This window comes from Dunckerocampus dactyliophorus, chromosome 4 (genome assembly GCF_027744805.1).
Source record: "Dunckerocampus dactyliophorus isolate RoL2022-P2 chromosome 4, RoL_Ddac_1.1, whole genome shotgun sequence".
Taxonomy (NCBI): domain Eukaryota; kingdom Metazoa; phylum Chordata; class Actinopteri; order Syngnathiformes; family Syngnathidae; genus Dunckerocampus; species Dunckerocampus dactyliophorus.
Window position 1 is genome coordinate 2,926,063 of NC_072822.1, and position 14,028 is coordinate 2,940,090.

At 41.7% G+C, this 14,028-nt stretch overlaps 3 protein-coding genes across 6 annotated transcripts in view; 1 reads left to right on the forward strand and 2 right to left on the reverse strand.

Annotated features, from left to right (window-relative positions):
- hip1rb (huntingtin interacting protein 1 related b) overlaps positions 1-1,930 on the reverse strand; it is a 30,630-nt gene extending 28,700 nt beyond the window's left edge. Inside the window, exon 1 of the mRNA XM_054772651.1 lies at positions 1,653-1,930. Within this exon, the coding sequence (XP_054628626.1) occupies positions 1,653-1,736 (84 nt within the window). The 5' untranslated portion in view covers positions 1,737-1,930. The remainder of the gene's footprint in view (positions 1-1,652) is intronic.
- A 2,215-nt stretch (positions 1,931-4,145) lies between these two features.
- Positions 4,146-14,028, reverse strand: part of kntc1 (kinetochore associated 1) — a 45,305-nt gene continuing 35,422 nt past the window's right edge. For 2 of the 4 annotated variants that reach the window (XM_054774838.1, XM_054774834.1), the window contains exons 57-60: positions 13,180-13,309; positions 12,289-12,378; positions 11,787-11,941; positions 10,235-10,698 (exon numbers count right to left, since the gene is read on the reverse strand). In XM_054774838.1, coding sequence (XP_054630813.1) covers positions 10,629-10,698; positions 11,787-11,941; positions 12,289-12,378; positions 13,180-13,309 — 445 coding nt within the window. In that variant the 3' untranslated portion in view covers positions 10,235-10,628. Of the gene's footprint in view, positions 4,252-10,234; positions 10,699-11,786; positions 11,942-12,288; positions 12,379-13,179; positions 13,310-14,028 lie in introns of those variants that run through there. The other 2 variants (XM_054774836.1, XM_054774835.1) reach the window with 2 other exon arrangements.
- On the forward strand, positions 6,992-8,115 carry LOC129180395 (hydroxycarboxylic acid receptor 2-like). The gene has a single exon (XM_054774839.1). The coding sequence runs from the start codon at positions 6,992-6,994 to the stop codon at positions 7,964-7,966; it is 975 nt and encodes a 324-aa protein (XP_054630814.1). The 3' UTR covers positions 7,967-8,115.

Below are 14,028 nucleotides of genomic sequence, written 5' to 3' on the forward strand. Positions count from 1 at the left end.
TATACACAGCAAAAGACTGGAGCTTCGTGAGGAACATACTAGAAGTTAAGGAAAAAGATACTCGCATAGCCAAATGCCACAGCCCCCGCGTGGGAATAGTAATAATGAGCAAGTGGAGCCCATCAAAACGAACGAGCCGGTATGCCACATTTATTCCAAAGTGGTTGCAACATAAAACTTACTTGCCCACCTTAAACAGCCACTCGATCCAGTTTCCAGAAAGTCATCTGAAAAGAAGTGCTGCTCTTGAATAGAGTTGAAAAGCCAGCATTTCAAGAAAAGCTGCAAACGTTTGACAGACAGTACGACTTGCCGAATGTTACACGCCAATTCCACAACTTCACAGCATGAACGAGAGCATATTAAAAAGAAATATCACATTATTGTGATATATTATTATTATTTGGTTTATTTGGTCTAAAAAAAAAAATGTTGACAATAATTTAGTTTTCCATCAATTTGTGGGACAATAAACATTTCAAAACGCACCTGCATTGTTTTGTGACACAGTTGAATTTTAAAAAAAAAAGTTTGTTTGTCCAATCATATTTTTTCATTGTACTTTCCTTAAAATTAAATGTTAAAATCTCGTCTCGTTCTCTTGGACGCAATCTTGTGCATCCTCTTGTCTTGCAAGTTGGGGGTCTGGTGACACCCCGAGTGTTAACACTACACTCACATTCTAACAACTACATCATGCTAGGTTAGCCCATTTGCTGAACAAAATGATCAAACTTACAGCAGCTACGAACGTGGGAGCTGTATTGACGGACAGTCGTAACAATGCCAGGCTTTGTTTTAAGATGTGTAGCGAAGCCTAGGTTTTTGTTGTTTTTTTGGGGGGGGACAGGTCAATGAGGAAGGACATTATGAAAAGATGTCAAAAGCAGGCGAGATGCTCAAAAACGGGCCCTAGGGACACATAGATGATCATGACAAAGTCACTTGTGTATAATAGGGTATCTTTAACGAAATGTTTACCGTTACTACTGTGGCAGTCCGCCAAAAGTGGAGGAAAGACTTTTCACAGCTTACTCAACTATCTTGGATCTCAGGTTTCTACGTCAGACGAGTGTGACGGTGTGTGTGTGTGTGTGTGTGTGTGGTGACACAGAAACCTCCACCAAGGCCCAAACACCCTAATGAGGATCAGCACACCTCCACAGGCATGTGCCTGAACCCTTTCATGCTAAGTGAATGCATTAGTCGCAAAAAAATGTCCTTTGTTGCATTGTTTTACTTATATTGTGTGTAACCCTGTTCACTGACGAGCAGTACAATGTCAGGTAAAAAGAAGTCATTCCGCACATGCTGGCTGGCGGTACCACGTCTTATTTCGGAGACAAACGTCCTGAAGGAAGGCGGAGGAGGAAGGGAGCTGGCCAAACCGGACCAACAAGATCAGAATCATGATAAGTGTGTGTGTGTGCGTGCGTGCTTCCCAAATGTCCTATTTGACTTGAAATGATTCTATAGGCACGATGCTGTTTTGTCATTTTCATCCAATATTGTAACTGATAAGTAACAGACTCACACGTGAGCCCTCCGTTTTGATTGATTAGTTAATTGGAAGGTCACTGTGGGCCAATGAGACACACAAGCACAACAATACAGCCCATAAAATGAATGACAAGTCGTTTTTTTTGTCTTACCTGCTGCTTGTCAAAGTGCTCCCTCTCAGCTCCGAGGCTGGCTTCAGTCCGTCTGGACTTGACCCGCGTCGAGAGGTTGTTCATCCTCCACTTCCGATCAGGCGAATCCCCATAAAATTCAAAATGATAAAAAAAAAAGGAAGGAAAAAACCCACACACCGGCGCGCGTCGCAATGAGCTCTCTGTCTCCTTTCTTCTTCAGAGCGGGTGCTGAGACATCCCCGGGCCGCCTCTACGGTGATGAAGAGCGGCTAAAAAGCAGGAAACTGCAGCCTGGGCGCCTTCTGACGTACACGGAAGAGCCTCCTCCCACCTCCATCTATCATGACGTCATCGGCCTCCCACACTCTTCCGCCCTCCCATCTCTCGCCGTATTGTTTATCTTGTAAATATAACTTTTAAAGCACTTCCCTTAGACGCTGAACATTTTTAATTGCCAAAAATAATTGCTAAATGTCACAATATTACTTAGTTTTCTATATAAAACATTTTTAAATAATTTAAAGCAGCTATATTGCCATTGGACAAAAAAAAAACTTTTCTTGGTTTTGGCATTTTATAAATGTCATGCCATACTTTTCAAATTATGAAAGTTTTTTCTTCCTGGTTGCATACACATGCATTTTGCAGCATTTGTAGCCAGGGGGCCACCAGGAATTCTGGGCCCCATGAAAAAAAAAAAACAAAAAAACAAAACTATGCTCCATCCCCTCCCCTCCTCAAATTCTTGAGTAAGACAAAATTTGTACTTATTAAAACACAATAAATGTAATAACTTACTTGACTTGTGTCCATAAATCGTGCTAGTCGGTATGACAGCCATTTTGGGACAGACAGATCTTCTATTTCCCAGGATGTCCTCTCCACAGCACAACAGCTTGTATTCTTGTACAGACCTCCGCCGAGCGCCATAGTTCCCCCCCATTGTGATTTACAGCATAAATATTACCCCTATATTTATTTCATCTACATATTTAGATTCCTTGACCATGAAAACATACCATTAGCAATGGATTCATAATGATATCAATATTAGTTCAGTAGTTATTCACAAAAGTGGAATTTTCCGTAATGGCGGTGTTCTTCTGCATCTAGCTCCATAGCTTTTGAAGATACAACAAATCCGCTCGCACGCGCCAGATTCCACAGTGTCTTGGTTATATATAATGGTGTTTGTTGCATGTTTAGAGCTTCATTTGTGCGAGACATTTCATCCACCTTGCCTCCAGTGCTGCCAGTATGAATGTTTCACGTTTCAGTCAGACTACTCCAGGGCAGCTGTGGCTACAGATGTAGATTACCACCAGTGTGTGACTGAGGAGTGAATGAATAATGGTGAAGCACTTTGGGTACCTTGAAAAGTGTTCTATAAAAGCTAATCCGTTATTATTATTATTACTACACCAAAAGTTTATGTAACAAACTGAATTTTTAGTGTTTCCTTGTTTACAATAATCAGGCCATAAGTTCTTGGACACAGGAGGGATTTGGTAAAACTGTGCATTTCAGATTGGCCTTTTATTGTGGACAGCCTCATCAGCATCTTGATACGCCACACCTGTGAGGTGGATGGATTATCTCGGCAAAGGAGAAGTGCTCACTAGCACAGATTTAGAAAAATTTGTGGACAATATTTGAGACAGATAAGCCTTTAGTGTACGTAGGTTTATAAGTTTTCAATCTTTTGAGTTCAGCTACTGAAAGATGGGAGCAAAAACACAAGTGTTGGGTTTATGCATTTCATGAGTGTCTTTAGAAATAGAGAAATGAGAGATTTAAAAAAACAACAAAGAATAAAGTTGGAATTTTTAGCAAATTAGGCTGGGGGAAAAATAAAGTCATAATTACGAGCAGAAATTTTGGAGAGGAAATTTGAACAAGTTGGAAAAAACCCCCAGCATAAATGAAAAATACAACTGTGATTTTACAAGAAAAAAGTCAAACTATTAAGAGAAAAGTTGTAATCAAATGAGAAAAAAAAGAATGAATTTGTAATATTTTGAATAAAAAGTGTAATTTTAGTAGCATAAAGTTGAAATCTTCAAGAAAAGGTTTGTTTTTTTAAGTCGTAACATTATGAGAAACAAAAAACAAATAATAAAGTTGGCATTTTTGGAAAATTTGGTTGGGGGGAAAAGTTATAATATTTTGAGAAAGAAGTCAGAATTACGAGCAGTAAGTTGAAGAGGAAATTTGAACTACTTGGGCTAAAAAAAAAAAATGCATAAATGAAAACAGCTGTAATGTAGAAATGTTGTGAGTAAAAAAATGCATCATTCTAGTTGCATTTTACCTATATTCCAAAGATTTTTCATGAAGGGGGGGGGGGGTGCTCACGCCATATTAAGACGTTCCAATGGAGATTTGAACCCGGATCTCCAGACTTTGAGGCAGATGTGCTAACCACAGTTCTAACCATTTGGCCCCGTGCTAATAATTATTAGAACAAACACAAATGTTCCAATGATGTGCCCTCAGCTGAGTGAATGAATAACTGTTAACATGTCGGACTTGTATTTCCCGTTACCTGAGGTGGGTGGAACAGCCAGGGCGGCATGTGGTTTGTTCCCAAGTATGCAGGTGCAGGAAGCACAGGGCCCTGATGGGACAACACAAGCCCAAACTGGCTTGGTCACATTTTTGCACCCACAAAAGCTGCACAGAACAGGAGAGGTGATAAATGACAGACAGCTGATTACGACACCGTAATGCAGGAGAAGTTATTTTTAGGGTCAAAAAAGAAACGTCGCTTTGAAGTGCCGCCCAATCCCTTCTCACGCCTTTTACTACATACAATACAGTCCAAACTATTTCCAATGTACCATATAAAACACATTTATTGTTAGTCAGTCGTGCTTACACGTATCAAAAGGACAAAAATGAAGACGTAATTACTCAAGACGCATTTTCTCATGACAGCCAGGAGATGGCAGTGTGGCATCATCCATTTTCTACATGGCTTGTCACGGTCGATCATAAATGGACAAATGGACAAACCAACATTCACACTCACGTTCACAATTTTGACATGAATGTTTTGGGGTTGTGAGAAGAAGACAGAGTACCCAAACCCAAACAGAAACCTCCATCTCGTGACTGTGACCAACACCCTGCCCACTCACACACAGTGCGGGCTGGCAGTATAGCATCCAAGAGGTAGTATATTGCTCTCATGGTGACCATGCAGTCAGCACACACAGTATCTCACAGGAGTAAGCACAGCCCTCACACTTCAGCATGCGTTTTAATACACACCTGATCAAAATGTTAAGACCCGTCGAGAAACTGCAAGAATTTACGTTTTGCACTGTTGGATCTTTAAGGAGCTTGAAAATGCAAAAAGAAGAAATGGGAGTGAGACCAAAAAAAAAACAACTTCAGAGTAAGCGATTTATTGCAAACAAGCATGAAAGTGAAATAGGCTGCTCATCATCTGATCAAATGTTTAAGACCCTGGCTCCAAAAGAGCCCAAACCCCCCGAAAAAAGGAATACAATGTCCAAAAAAGGACTCAGTAATGAGTAGCTGCACCATTGTTGTGAAATCACTTCAAAATGGGTTTGGGCTTGCTCAATGCCAGTGTTTCCAGGAGAAAATGTTGCTCCAGGTGGTGAAGATGGCTTCACGCAGGGCATCCACTGTCTGGAACCGATATCCATTTTTCTAAACTTCCGTTGCCATTCATCCCCAAATGTTCTCAATTGGATTTAGATGAGGGGAACACGCAGGATGGTCCCAAAAAGGGGGCTTATTCCTCTGGAAGAAGTTGTCCTGTTGAAAAAGGCAGTCATTACCACACAGACGAGGGCCTTCAGTCACGAGGGATGCCCCCTGCAACATCTCCACATAGCCAGATGCCGTTTGACGCCCCTGCACAACCTGACGCTCCGTTGTTCCAATGAAGGATCATGATGGTGCCCCCCTCCACTGTGCCGTGTGGGAAACATCTCAGGTGGAATCTCTTTGTCATGCCAGTAACGTTAGACGCCATCAGGCCCGTCAAGGGAGAATAAAACCTTCTTCCACCTTTCAATGTCTCATGTTTGGTGCTCTCCTGCAAATTCCAAACTGGCAATTTTGTGGCCTTGAAGGAGCCGAGGCTTTATAGGATGTTTTTTGTTCTTAAAAACCTTCTCTCAAGAAGCCGTATTATGGTTATTAGACTGCACTCGGCACCAGTAATAACCGTCATTCAGGACGAGGATGGTCCCGTGTCTTGGACAGCCAATGGGATCCTCCGGCTCAGGGTGGTTGACATTTTTTGGGGTCTAGCACTTGACTTTTTTGTTCCATAGCCTTCAGGATCTTAGAAGAAGTTTCAAATGACTGTCTTATTGCGTCCAACCTCAGCTGCGAGAGGCCTTGCTCATGCAGCTCAACAATTCCACCGCGTTCAAAGAGAGAAAGCTTTTTTGCCTTTGCCATCAATGCGAATACCTGACAGAAAGTGACATTTAATCCACGTTTGTCTCGTAAAGGCTGTGCACCTAAACTTTTGATCAGCCTATTTCACTTTAATGCTTGTTTGCAATAAATTGCTTACTCAAAACATCTTTTGTCTCACCCCCATTTCTTCTTTTTCCATTTTGAAGCTCTAATTAAAACCTCCTTTAGATCCAACAGTGCAAAATATCAATTCTTGGCATTTTTCAGCTAGTCTTAACATTTGGTCAGGAGTGTATATCATGTCCGGAAAATAAATATGGAAATCTTTCCAGTAGTCAGTGTACAGCTTGTATAGATTTACTATCTACTGAAAATGAGTCAAAGCACAGCCATTATTGTCCAAGTAGCTGGCGACACAAGTGAGATGGAAAAAATATTTAGGCCTAAGGTCAAGCATCATGGTCGGTGGCCGCACAAGTGCTGCTAGCAAGAAGGAGCTGCAGTTTCCCCGAGCGAGGGATCAAGCGCTGCTTCACAATGTCACGATACATGCTGGAGTTCATGTTTCCCCTCAATGAACCGCAGATCCCCACTGCCGGCAGCACTCATGCATCACCAGACTGACGCTACCGTCACCATGTGCGACTGTAGGCGAGACACAATTACAGTACGTGGCAGCGATGGGTGTTAAACAACCCGCTCAAGTAGTGCACTTGACGCCATGAGAAAATACTGTAAATTTGGGCTGTGTTTATTTCGACAAGCGTGTAAGAATGACACGACCTGTAGCTGAGTCACTCCGCGTGTTACCATGACTTCCTGCACAGGTTGACACCGACAGACACTCAAGCGCGTTGCTTATTCAGACATTTGCCTCCACAGCAGGCAAGTCAGCCACACCTCAAGGTCTTATTTCCTCAAATCTGCAGCCAGAGTCAGCAGGCTAACTCGACATGCACTGCAACTTCACGGGGACGCTGCTCGTCAGCGTGCTCCCCACAGTTTTGTCCATAGAGTTTATTTTGGGGGCACTGAGCAACGGCCTGGCCCTGTGGATCTTCTGCTTCCACCTGCGGCCCTGGAAGAGCAGCACGGTGCTGCTCTTCAACCTGGCCATGGCCGACTTCCTGCTCAACATGATTTTGCCCTTCCGCGCCAGCTACTACAACTCGGGCATCAAGTGGAGATTTGGGAAAACGCTCTGCAACATTTCACAGTTCATGCTGGCCCTCAACCGCACGGGCAGCACCCTCTTCCTGATGGCCATCGCGTTGGACCGCTACATCCGCGTGGTGCACCCGCACCACTCCATCAACTCCCTGAGCCCCTCCAAGGCCATGTGCGGAGCGGTCGTGCTCTGGCTGGTCACCGTCTGCATGACTGCCAACGCCTTGACCCTGCAGAACTTCCGCTCAGACTATTGCGAGAGCTTCCTGGTGGAAACCTCGGCCAAGGGGAACCGGCTGTGGCACAAATTCAACTTTCTCTTTTCCTGCTGGATGCCTCTGCTGGTCATCCTGTTCTGCACCATTCGCATCATCTGTCAGCTGAAAGGAAGACAGCTGAGCCAGCACGGGAAGATCAAGAAGGCGCTGTGGTTCATCACGGTGGTGGTGGTGGTCTTCATCGTATGCTTCCTGCCCAGCAACATTGCACAGCTTCTCATTTGGATCGAAACCCAAGAGGCCCTCAAGACCCTGCCGGAGTCGGAGGTGTGCGCCGCCATGGACAACCTGACCGTGGTCTTCTACATGACCGTCAGCCTCACCTATCTCAACAGCGCCCTGGACCCCGTCGTCTACTACTTCTCCAGCCCGACCTTCAAGAACATCTGCAGGAAGTCGCTCCACCTGCCGCAGGCTGAAACCACCGAAAGCACAGAGAAGAGGACCCGAGAAACTGGATCGCACTCGTGTAGCCAGATTTAGCAAGCAAAATCTACAACTCTTGATGTTTCCTGTCAGACGTAAGAAGTTCACACCACCGTAATATGTCATGTCAAAGAGAGCCTATGTCATGTCACCTGCACTTTCACTGCTATTCTTCTATCTCATCTCATTATTCATTAAAATGACTTTTCAAGCACAACCCGCCTCGTGTCTGTTGTGCACACATTGAATGTGTATTTGTTTTATCTTCTTTTGATGGTTTTATGTGTGGTGTTTTTTGTAAACGTACGTCTGTTTTATGGTACCTGCTTGAGGACAACAGGTGAAATTTACCCATTGCAGCTAATTCTGGCGTATTTACTGATGCTTTTGCTCATGTTGATTAATATGCACTGTCCCAATTAAATCAAATCGATGGATTCCACACATTCCAAAAACAAGCATGTGAGGTTGCCGACCCTAAATTGTCCGTAGATATGAATGAGTGTGAATGGTTGTCTGTCTATACGTGCCCTGCCATTGGCAGGCGACCAGCATAGAAAATGGGTGGATGGGTGGTGTTAATGTAAGAGACTCAAACCAATCCAATGCAGGTTGAAGAAGTCGTTAAATACGATTGACTACGTACAAAACACAGGCCAGTACATTTTTATTGTAATCATTTATTTTCATGCATCTAAAATCTGGATTAGTATATTTCCTGATTATCCAAATACCATACAAATATTTTATTTGATTTTTTTTTTCCCAATTATTTTTTTGTGGACAAAGTCAAATATGAAACGATGGATTACTTTTTGTTCTTAAGTTTTAAAATGCCTTTTTTTTTGTCACCTGCAAAAAAAAAAAAGTGTATATGTGTGTATATATATTTCATTTTTGGGGAGTCTTTGATTTCCCCCCTCTATAGGGTGATCATTTTCATTTCTATCTAATTATGTGGCATCATTTTGTTACTAATACATCACCCACTTATTATCAGGAAAGATATTCAAGATCATTTTCCCCCAGTTTAGATCTGATGTGTTTTCAAAGTGTTCCTTTAATTTTTTTGAGCAGTGTATATATATATATATATATATATATATATATATATATATATACACACACGTTTTTATTTTTATATTTATTTATTCATTTTTTTACATCAGAACTTTTTTTTTTGTAACTTGTTAAATATTTTTGGGCCCTGATCATGCTGACTGTTAATTTTTGTTTTTATTTAATGAATATGCTACCGGCCAACAAAAAACGAGCTGTGAAAAATATACCACATGCTCCAAACTGTGTGCTTTCCCTTCTGAAGTGATGTTGCTTCACTAAAAACTTCACCCAAGAAGAAAAAAAAAAATCCTTAATAAGAGCTGCACACTTCCTCTCTCAGTGCTTCATCACAATCACACACCCAATTTCACACCTCGATGGTGGACGGGTGTTGCAGTTTATTTCACCGACTGAAATGCAGTGTGGGACATAAAAAAGCTTTATTTTCTGTGAAGGTCCTCACACGTAAGACCTTAATATTTTTTGCACAAATATAAAAAACCCATCCATCCATCTTCTATACCACCTCATTAGTGTCATGGCTAAGTTGGAGCCTATCCCAGCTTACAGCTGGTGAGAGGCGGGGTCCACCCTGGAATGGTCACCAGGCAATTACAGGGCACACAGAGACACACAACCATTCACACTCCCATAGCATATAAAAACCGTACAAAAAAACAGAACAAAAACAAAAACCCTATGCAATGATGATGATGACTCGGCATTTCCTTCACTCATTCAGATACCAGTCGGTTTCCTTAAATGGCCTGAAATATATTTGAATGCTTTGATAAATGGCTAATACATTTGAGAAACTTAAAATGATGTCTTATATTCTGATTATGTCCACTACCTTGGGTAATACGATTGTAAAGGTGACTAGAGGGGTGTTATTTCATGTCTAGAGGGCACTAATAATGTTAAAAACCATAATTAGAAGACCGTAACCAGGTTTTCTATGCCATAACTAAAAAAAAAGTTCAGTTTATTAATACTGAATCCTACTTTGCGGAAATTCGTTTATCACGGTCGTGTCTGGAACCAATTAAGGTGATCAACGAGGGACGACTGTATGTGTATATTATTTAACTGTAATAATGATTTGGAGCGCATGGGAAAGTGGAAAGGAAAATGTAGCCGTCTTTGACATGGTCATTTATGAAGAAGTATATTGCACAACACAGAACCAATGTTGTAATAGATATCAGGATGAAATTGCACAGCCAGCATTAATAGCGCTGATGAGTTCATGGTCAACAACAGTGAATGCACAGGAGTTTCACAATAAAAGCTGAGTACGGTAGCAACATTTTTAAAGCGCATACAGAGGTAGATAAAGAAATGTCACTTGACAATACTCAACAATGGGGAAATATTTATTTGAATATGCAACAGGGAGTATTATAAATATTACTTTTCATCCAAAAGAACAATAACAGCGGCACAAACACCATTCTGCATGGTCCTAGAGAAAGAATAATTCAAACTTGAATCTTAACCATAATAACTGTATGAACTTACAGAGTCAAGATCAAATGTAAGTTCTTTGTATTCAGTGAATGGGTGTCCTTTTGCGACAGGTGACAGGTGACCCTTTAACTCAGGGTTATGCTTAACTGTACGTGTCACTAAGGACTGTTACCTCCAGGTGGTTGGGTCAGCGTTTGCCTGTGAGATGTTGTCTGTGTTTGGTGTACTCCTGAGCCAGCCAGCGAGCGTCGTCCTGACTGAAGAGCACAGTAAACATTTTCATTCTGTTGCATGATGATAGAGTGTGAGGAAATACCGTCATTTCCTTTGCATTAGCCACTACTTTTAAAAATGTTTAACCCTGCGACTTGTACAGTAAAGCAGCTAATTTATGGCTAAAAACTATGTTTCCCATGATGCTTAGAATGCAGCTTCGGGAAGTAGTGACGTTTTGAAGCCTTATGCAGCAATCTCCGACACATGTTAAGTAAGTTTGATCAAGTGTAGGATTACTACAGCTTCAGTTTGGACTCCTCGGACCGACAACCAGCTCATTTCAAAAGGCTGGACTACTGTGCGGTGAAGAGGATAGCTCAAGCTCAATAGCTACTTTGCCTCCAGACAGAAATGACAGCAAGAGCGACAACAAGAGAGACTGACAAAATGTGTGACGAAGAAATTATGAGGCTGTTCAATTGTGATGCCGAAGACTTTAATGGTTTTAGTTCTCAGGAGGAGGAAGAGGATTGTGATGAATGACTTTTCTAGTAGACTACTGTTTAACGAGCCATGTTGCACTCACTCTTCTGAAAAAAGCATTCATTGAATTAAAAAAGTTTTTAAAAAGTCCCAGGTTACGACATGGACACCTGCGGCCCATATACACTGTATGTAAAAATCTGTTTACATACCGGTGTGCTCTACAGTCTGGATACATTTTAAATGTCCGTTTGCTTGTATTGAAATCTTCTGAGGGTTTTATTTACTCTGTGTGAGTTTTGTTTCATCTCTGCTTGATTATTGCAACGTAAGCAACTGTGTGTTCTGTCAATACAGAGCATATACATCAGTCTCCATCAATGTATGTAAAAAAAAAAAAAAAAAGCACCATTCAGAGTGACTCTAGCGGTTTCTCACCCCCTCATGAATTGTAGCGGTGAATCATATCAAGATTACACAATTATGAATGAGGAAATATTTAGTTGAGCAATGACTTTACAGATGATAGAGCTGTTGTCATGGCAACCTGGTAACTAATAACCAGCCCCTCCAAAGTGTTCTAAACTAAGTAAACTAATAATACAACTTAAAACACAGCTATCTATTATCGTGAGTGTTGACCTACCAGTTGATGTTGACCAGGTAGTTGGCCATGTCCTTCACCTGGTCTGGTTGGCCGGTGGTCACCATGAACTCCTTCAGACGCCAGAAGTGTTTGGTTTTCACTAGCTTGCTGTGCTGGCCGTGTTGGATGATGAAAGCAAGCACGGTCTCCCTAATCTGCAAAGCAAAAAAGAAATAATATGACGTGATGTAAGAATTCAACACGACGACGAGCCGATCTAAACAGACCCCCAACTGGGATGAAATACATGACATGGTGGTCTGCTGTGCACTACTGGCCTAATTGTATTATCATGACCTACATAACAATAATGACACCTCTTCTCACCATCAAACCAGCTGTGAGTTTCCTCTTTAAACAGCTCTACTCACGTGAAGCGGAATTGCACAAGAGCTCCGAGTTAATAGGAAACCACCTTTACAAGGCACTTCTATTGCTATTCTATTCTCACGTCAATTATGTTTCAATCACCAAAACAAATATAAGAGGTCGAGCATCGAACCTGTGAGGGGATACCCGCTAATTCCCCCGTGTTCATAAGCTCCTCCTCCTGGTCCAGCACAGTCACAAGGTCACGCACTGACAGAAAGCCCTGCAAACAGCAAAAACATGGAACAAGTGCTGTAAGTAGAAGAATAGAAATTCGATTGAAAGATGTAGCTCAGGGGACACGGGTGAAACGAATAGCAAGACGGAGGGCAGCGTTAAAGAGGAGCGAGTATAGTAGTGGTTAAAAAAAATAAATAAATGGACCCAAAAGTAGATTGGGGTGAATAGACTCCACACTGATGAGATCCAATGTCTGTGAAGATGCAGGAATGACATAAGGAACTTATCAGATCCAAAAGCAGTAGGTTTGTTCTGAACTAAAACAGGTGACAATGAAACCCAGACATTGTACGTCAGGTGTGATGACAGAGGTGAGACAATAAAAAAAATAGTAGTAGGTAAGTCTTAAGGGATGCAAGTGCGACAGGGGTGGGTCTTCACAGTTGCAAGTGGTACTAGTAAATCTGACCCAAAAGCAGCAGATAGGGTCTGAACTGAAACAAGAAAGAATGAAAATCCTAATCAGAAATAGTAGGTTGGGTCGGGTCTGGTCAGACACAGGTCTGACTAACAATCAGACCCAATGTCTATAAATAAATATGTTGATAAATAAAAAACAGATCCAATGTCTAAAATTAATATGTCTATAAATAAAAATAAGACCCAAAAGCAGTGGAAAGGGGTCTGAGGACAAATGACAAACCAGACCCCAAATCACAGTCTGTCAGGCCACAAGAGACACAGGTGAGTTCCTTAAATAAAATTAAAAAAAAAGATAACAGTAGGACTAAAATCAGACCCAAAAAGCAGTAGGTCGGTTCTGAGCAGAAACCCGCCGACTTACTTGAATCTGCTGAGCTTTCTTGCTGGCGCAGGGGATGAGGAGGAGAGTTCCCAGGGCAAAGGCGAGCAGGTTGAATTGTGCAAAGCCTTTGGCAATTCCGATCAGCTCCATATTCAACAAGAATGGACACCTTGGAAAAGACAGCAGGCCAAAAATAACAAACAGGCAGCCAAATGCTTTGTGGGTGAAACTGAAGGTTTAAGGCGGTTATTGCTGGAGAGGGCTTTATTGGTACTAATGTCATTTTGTAATAACACAACATTTATATTATACAGTCATGCCTCACCACTTTTCGGTACGAATTTCACGGCTTCACTATATCAGTTTTTTAAAATTATATTAAGTAATAAATCATGCTGTTTCCTGGTTGAATAGGGCCTATTTACATACAGTATATAAGGCATTCAGAAGACGCATTCACGCATGTAGTATTCTACACTGGTCACAAGGTGTCAGTCGGTCAGACGCACACACACACGCACACATAAGAACAGGCTTTTATTGCTGGTTTGAATTATCTCACAACAGGCACAATAATCCACAAAAAAATTCTCTACTAAAAACACGAGCTACTGTTGCAACCGTAACCCACTCGAAGCTAAAACTCAACTTTGAACATCCCGACGTCATTCCTTGCCACCGATACTGAGCTCCCCGAGGGAACACATTCATAGTAACACGCACAAGTCGTAAATGGCTTGTTTACTCTTTTCATATTGACTACACTGGGCAGTACGAGTGTAAAGGTGACTGTAGTGGTGTTAGTTCATGTCTAGAGGGCTCTAATAATATTAAAAACTGTATTTAGTTTGTTGTAGTAAATCTATTTTCTATGCTCTATTTGCGGAA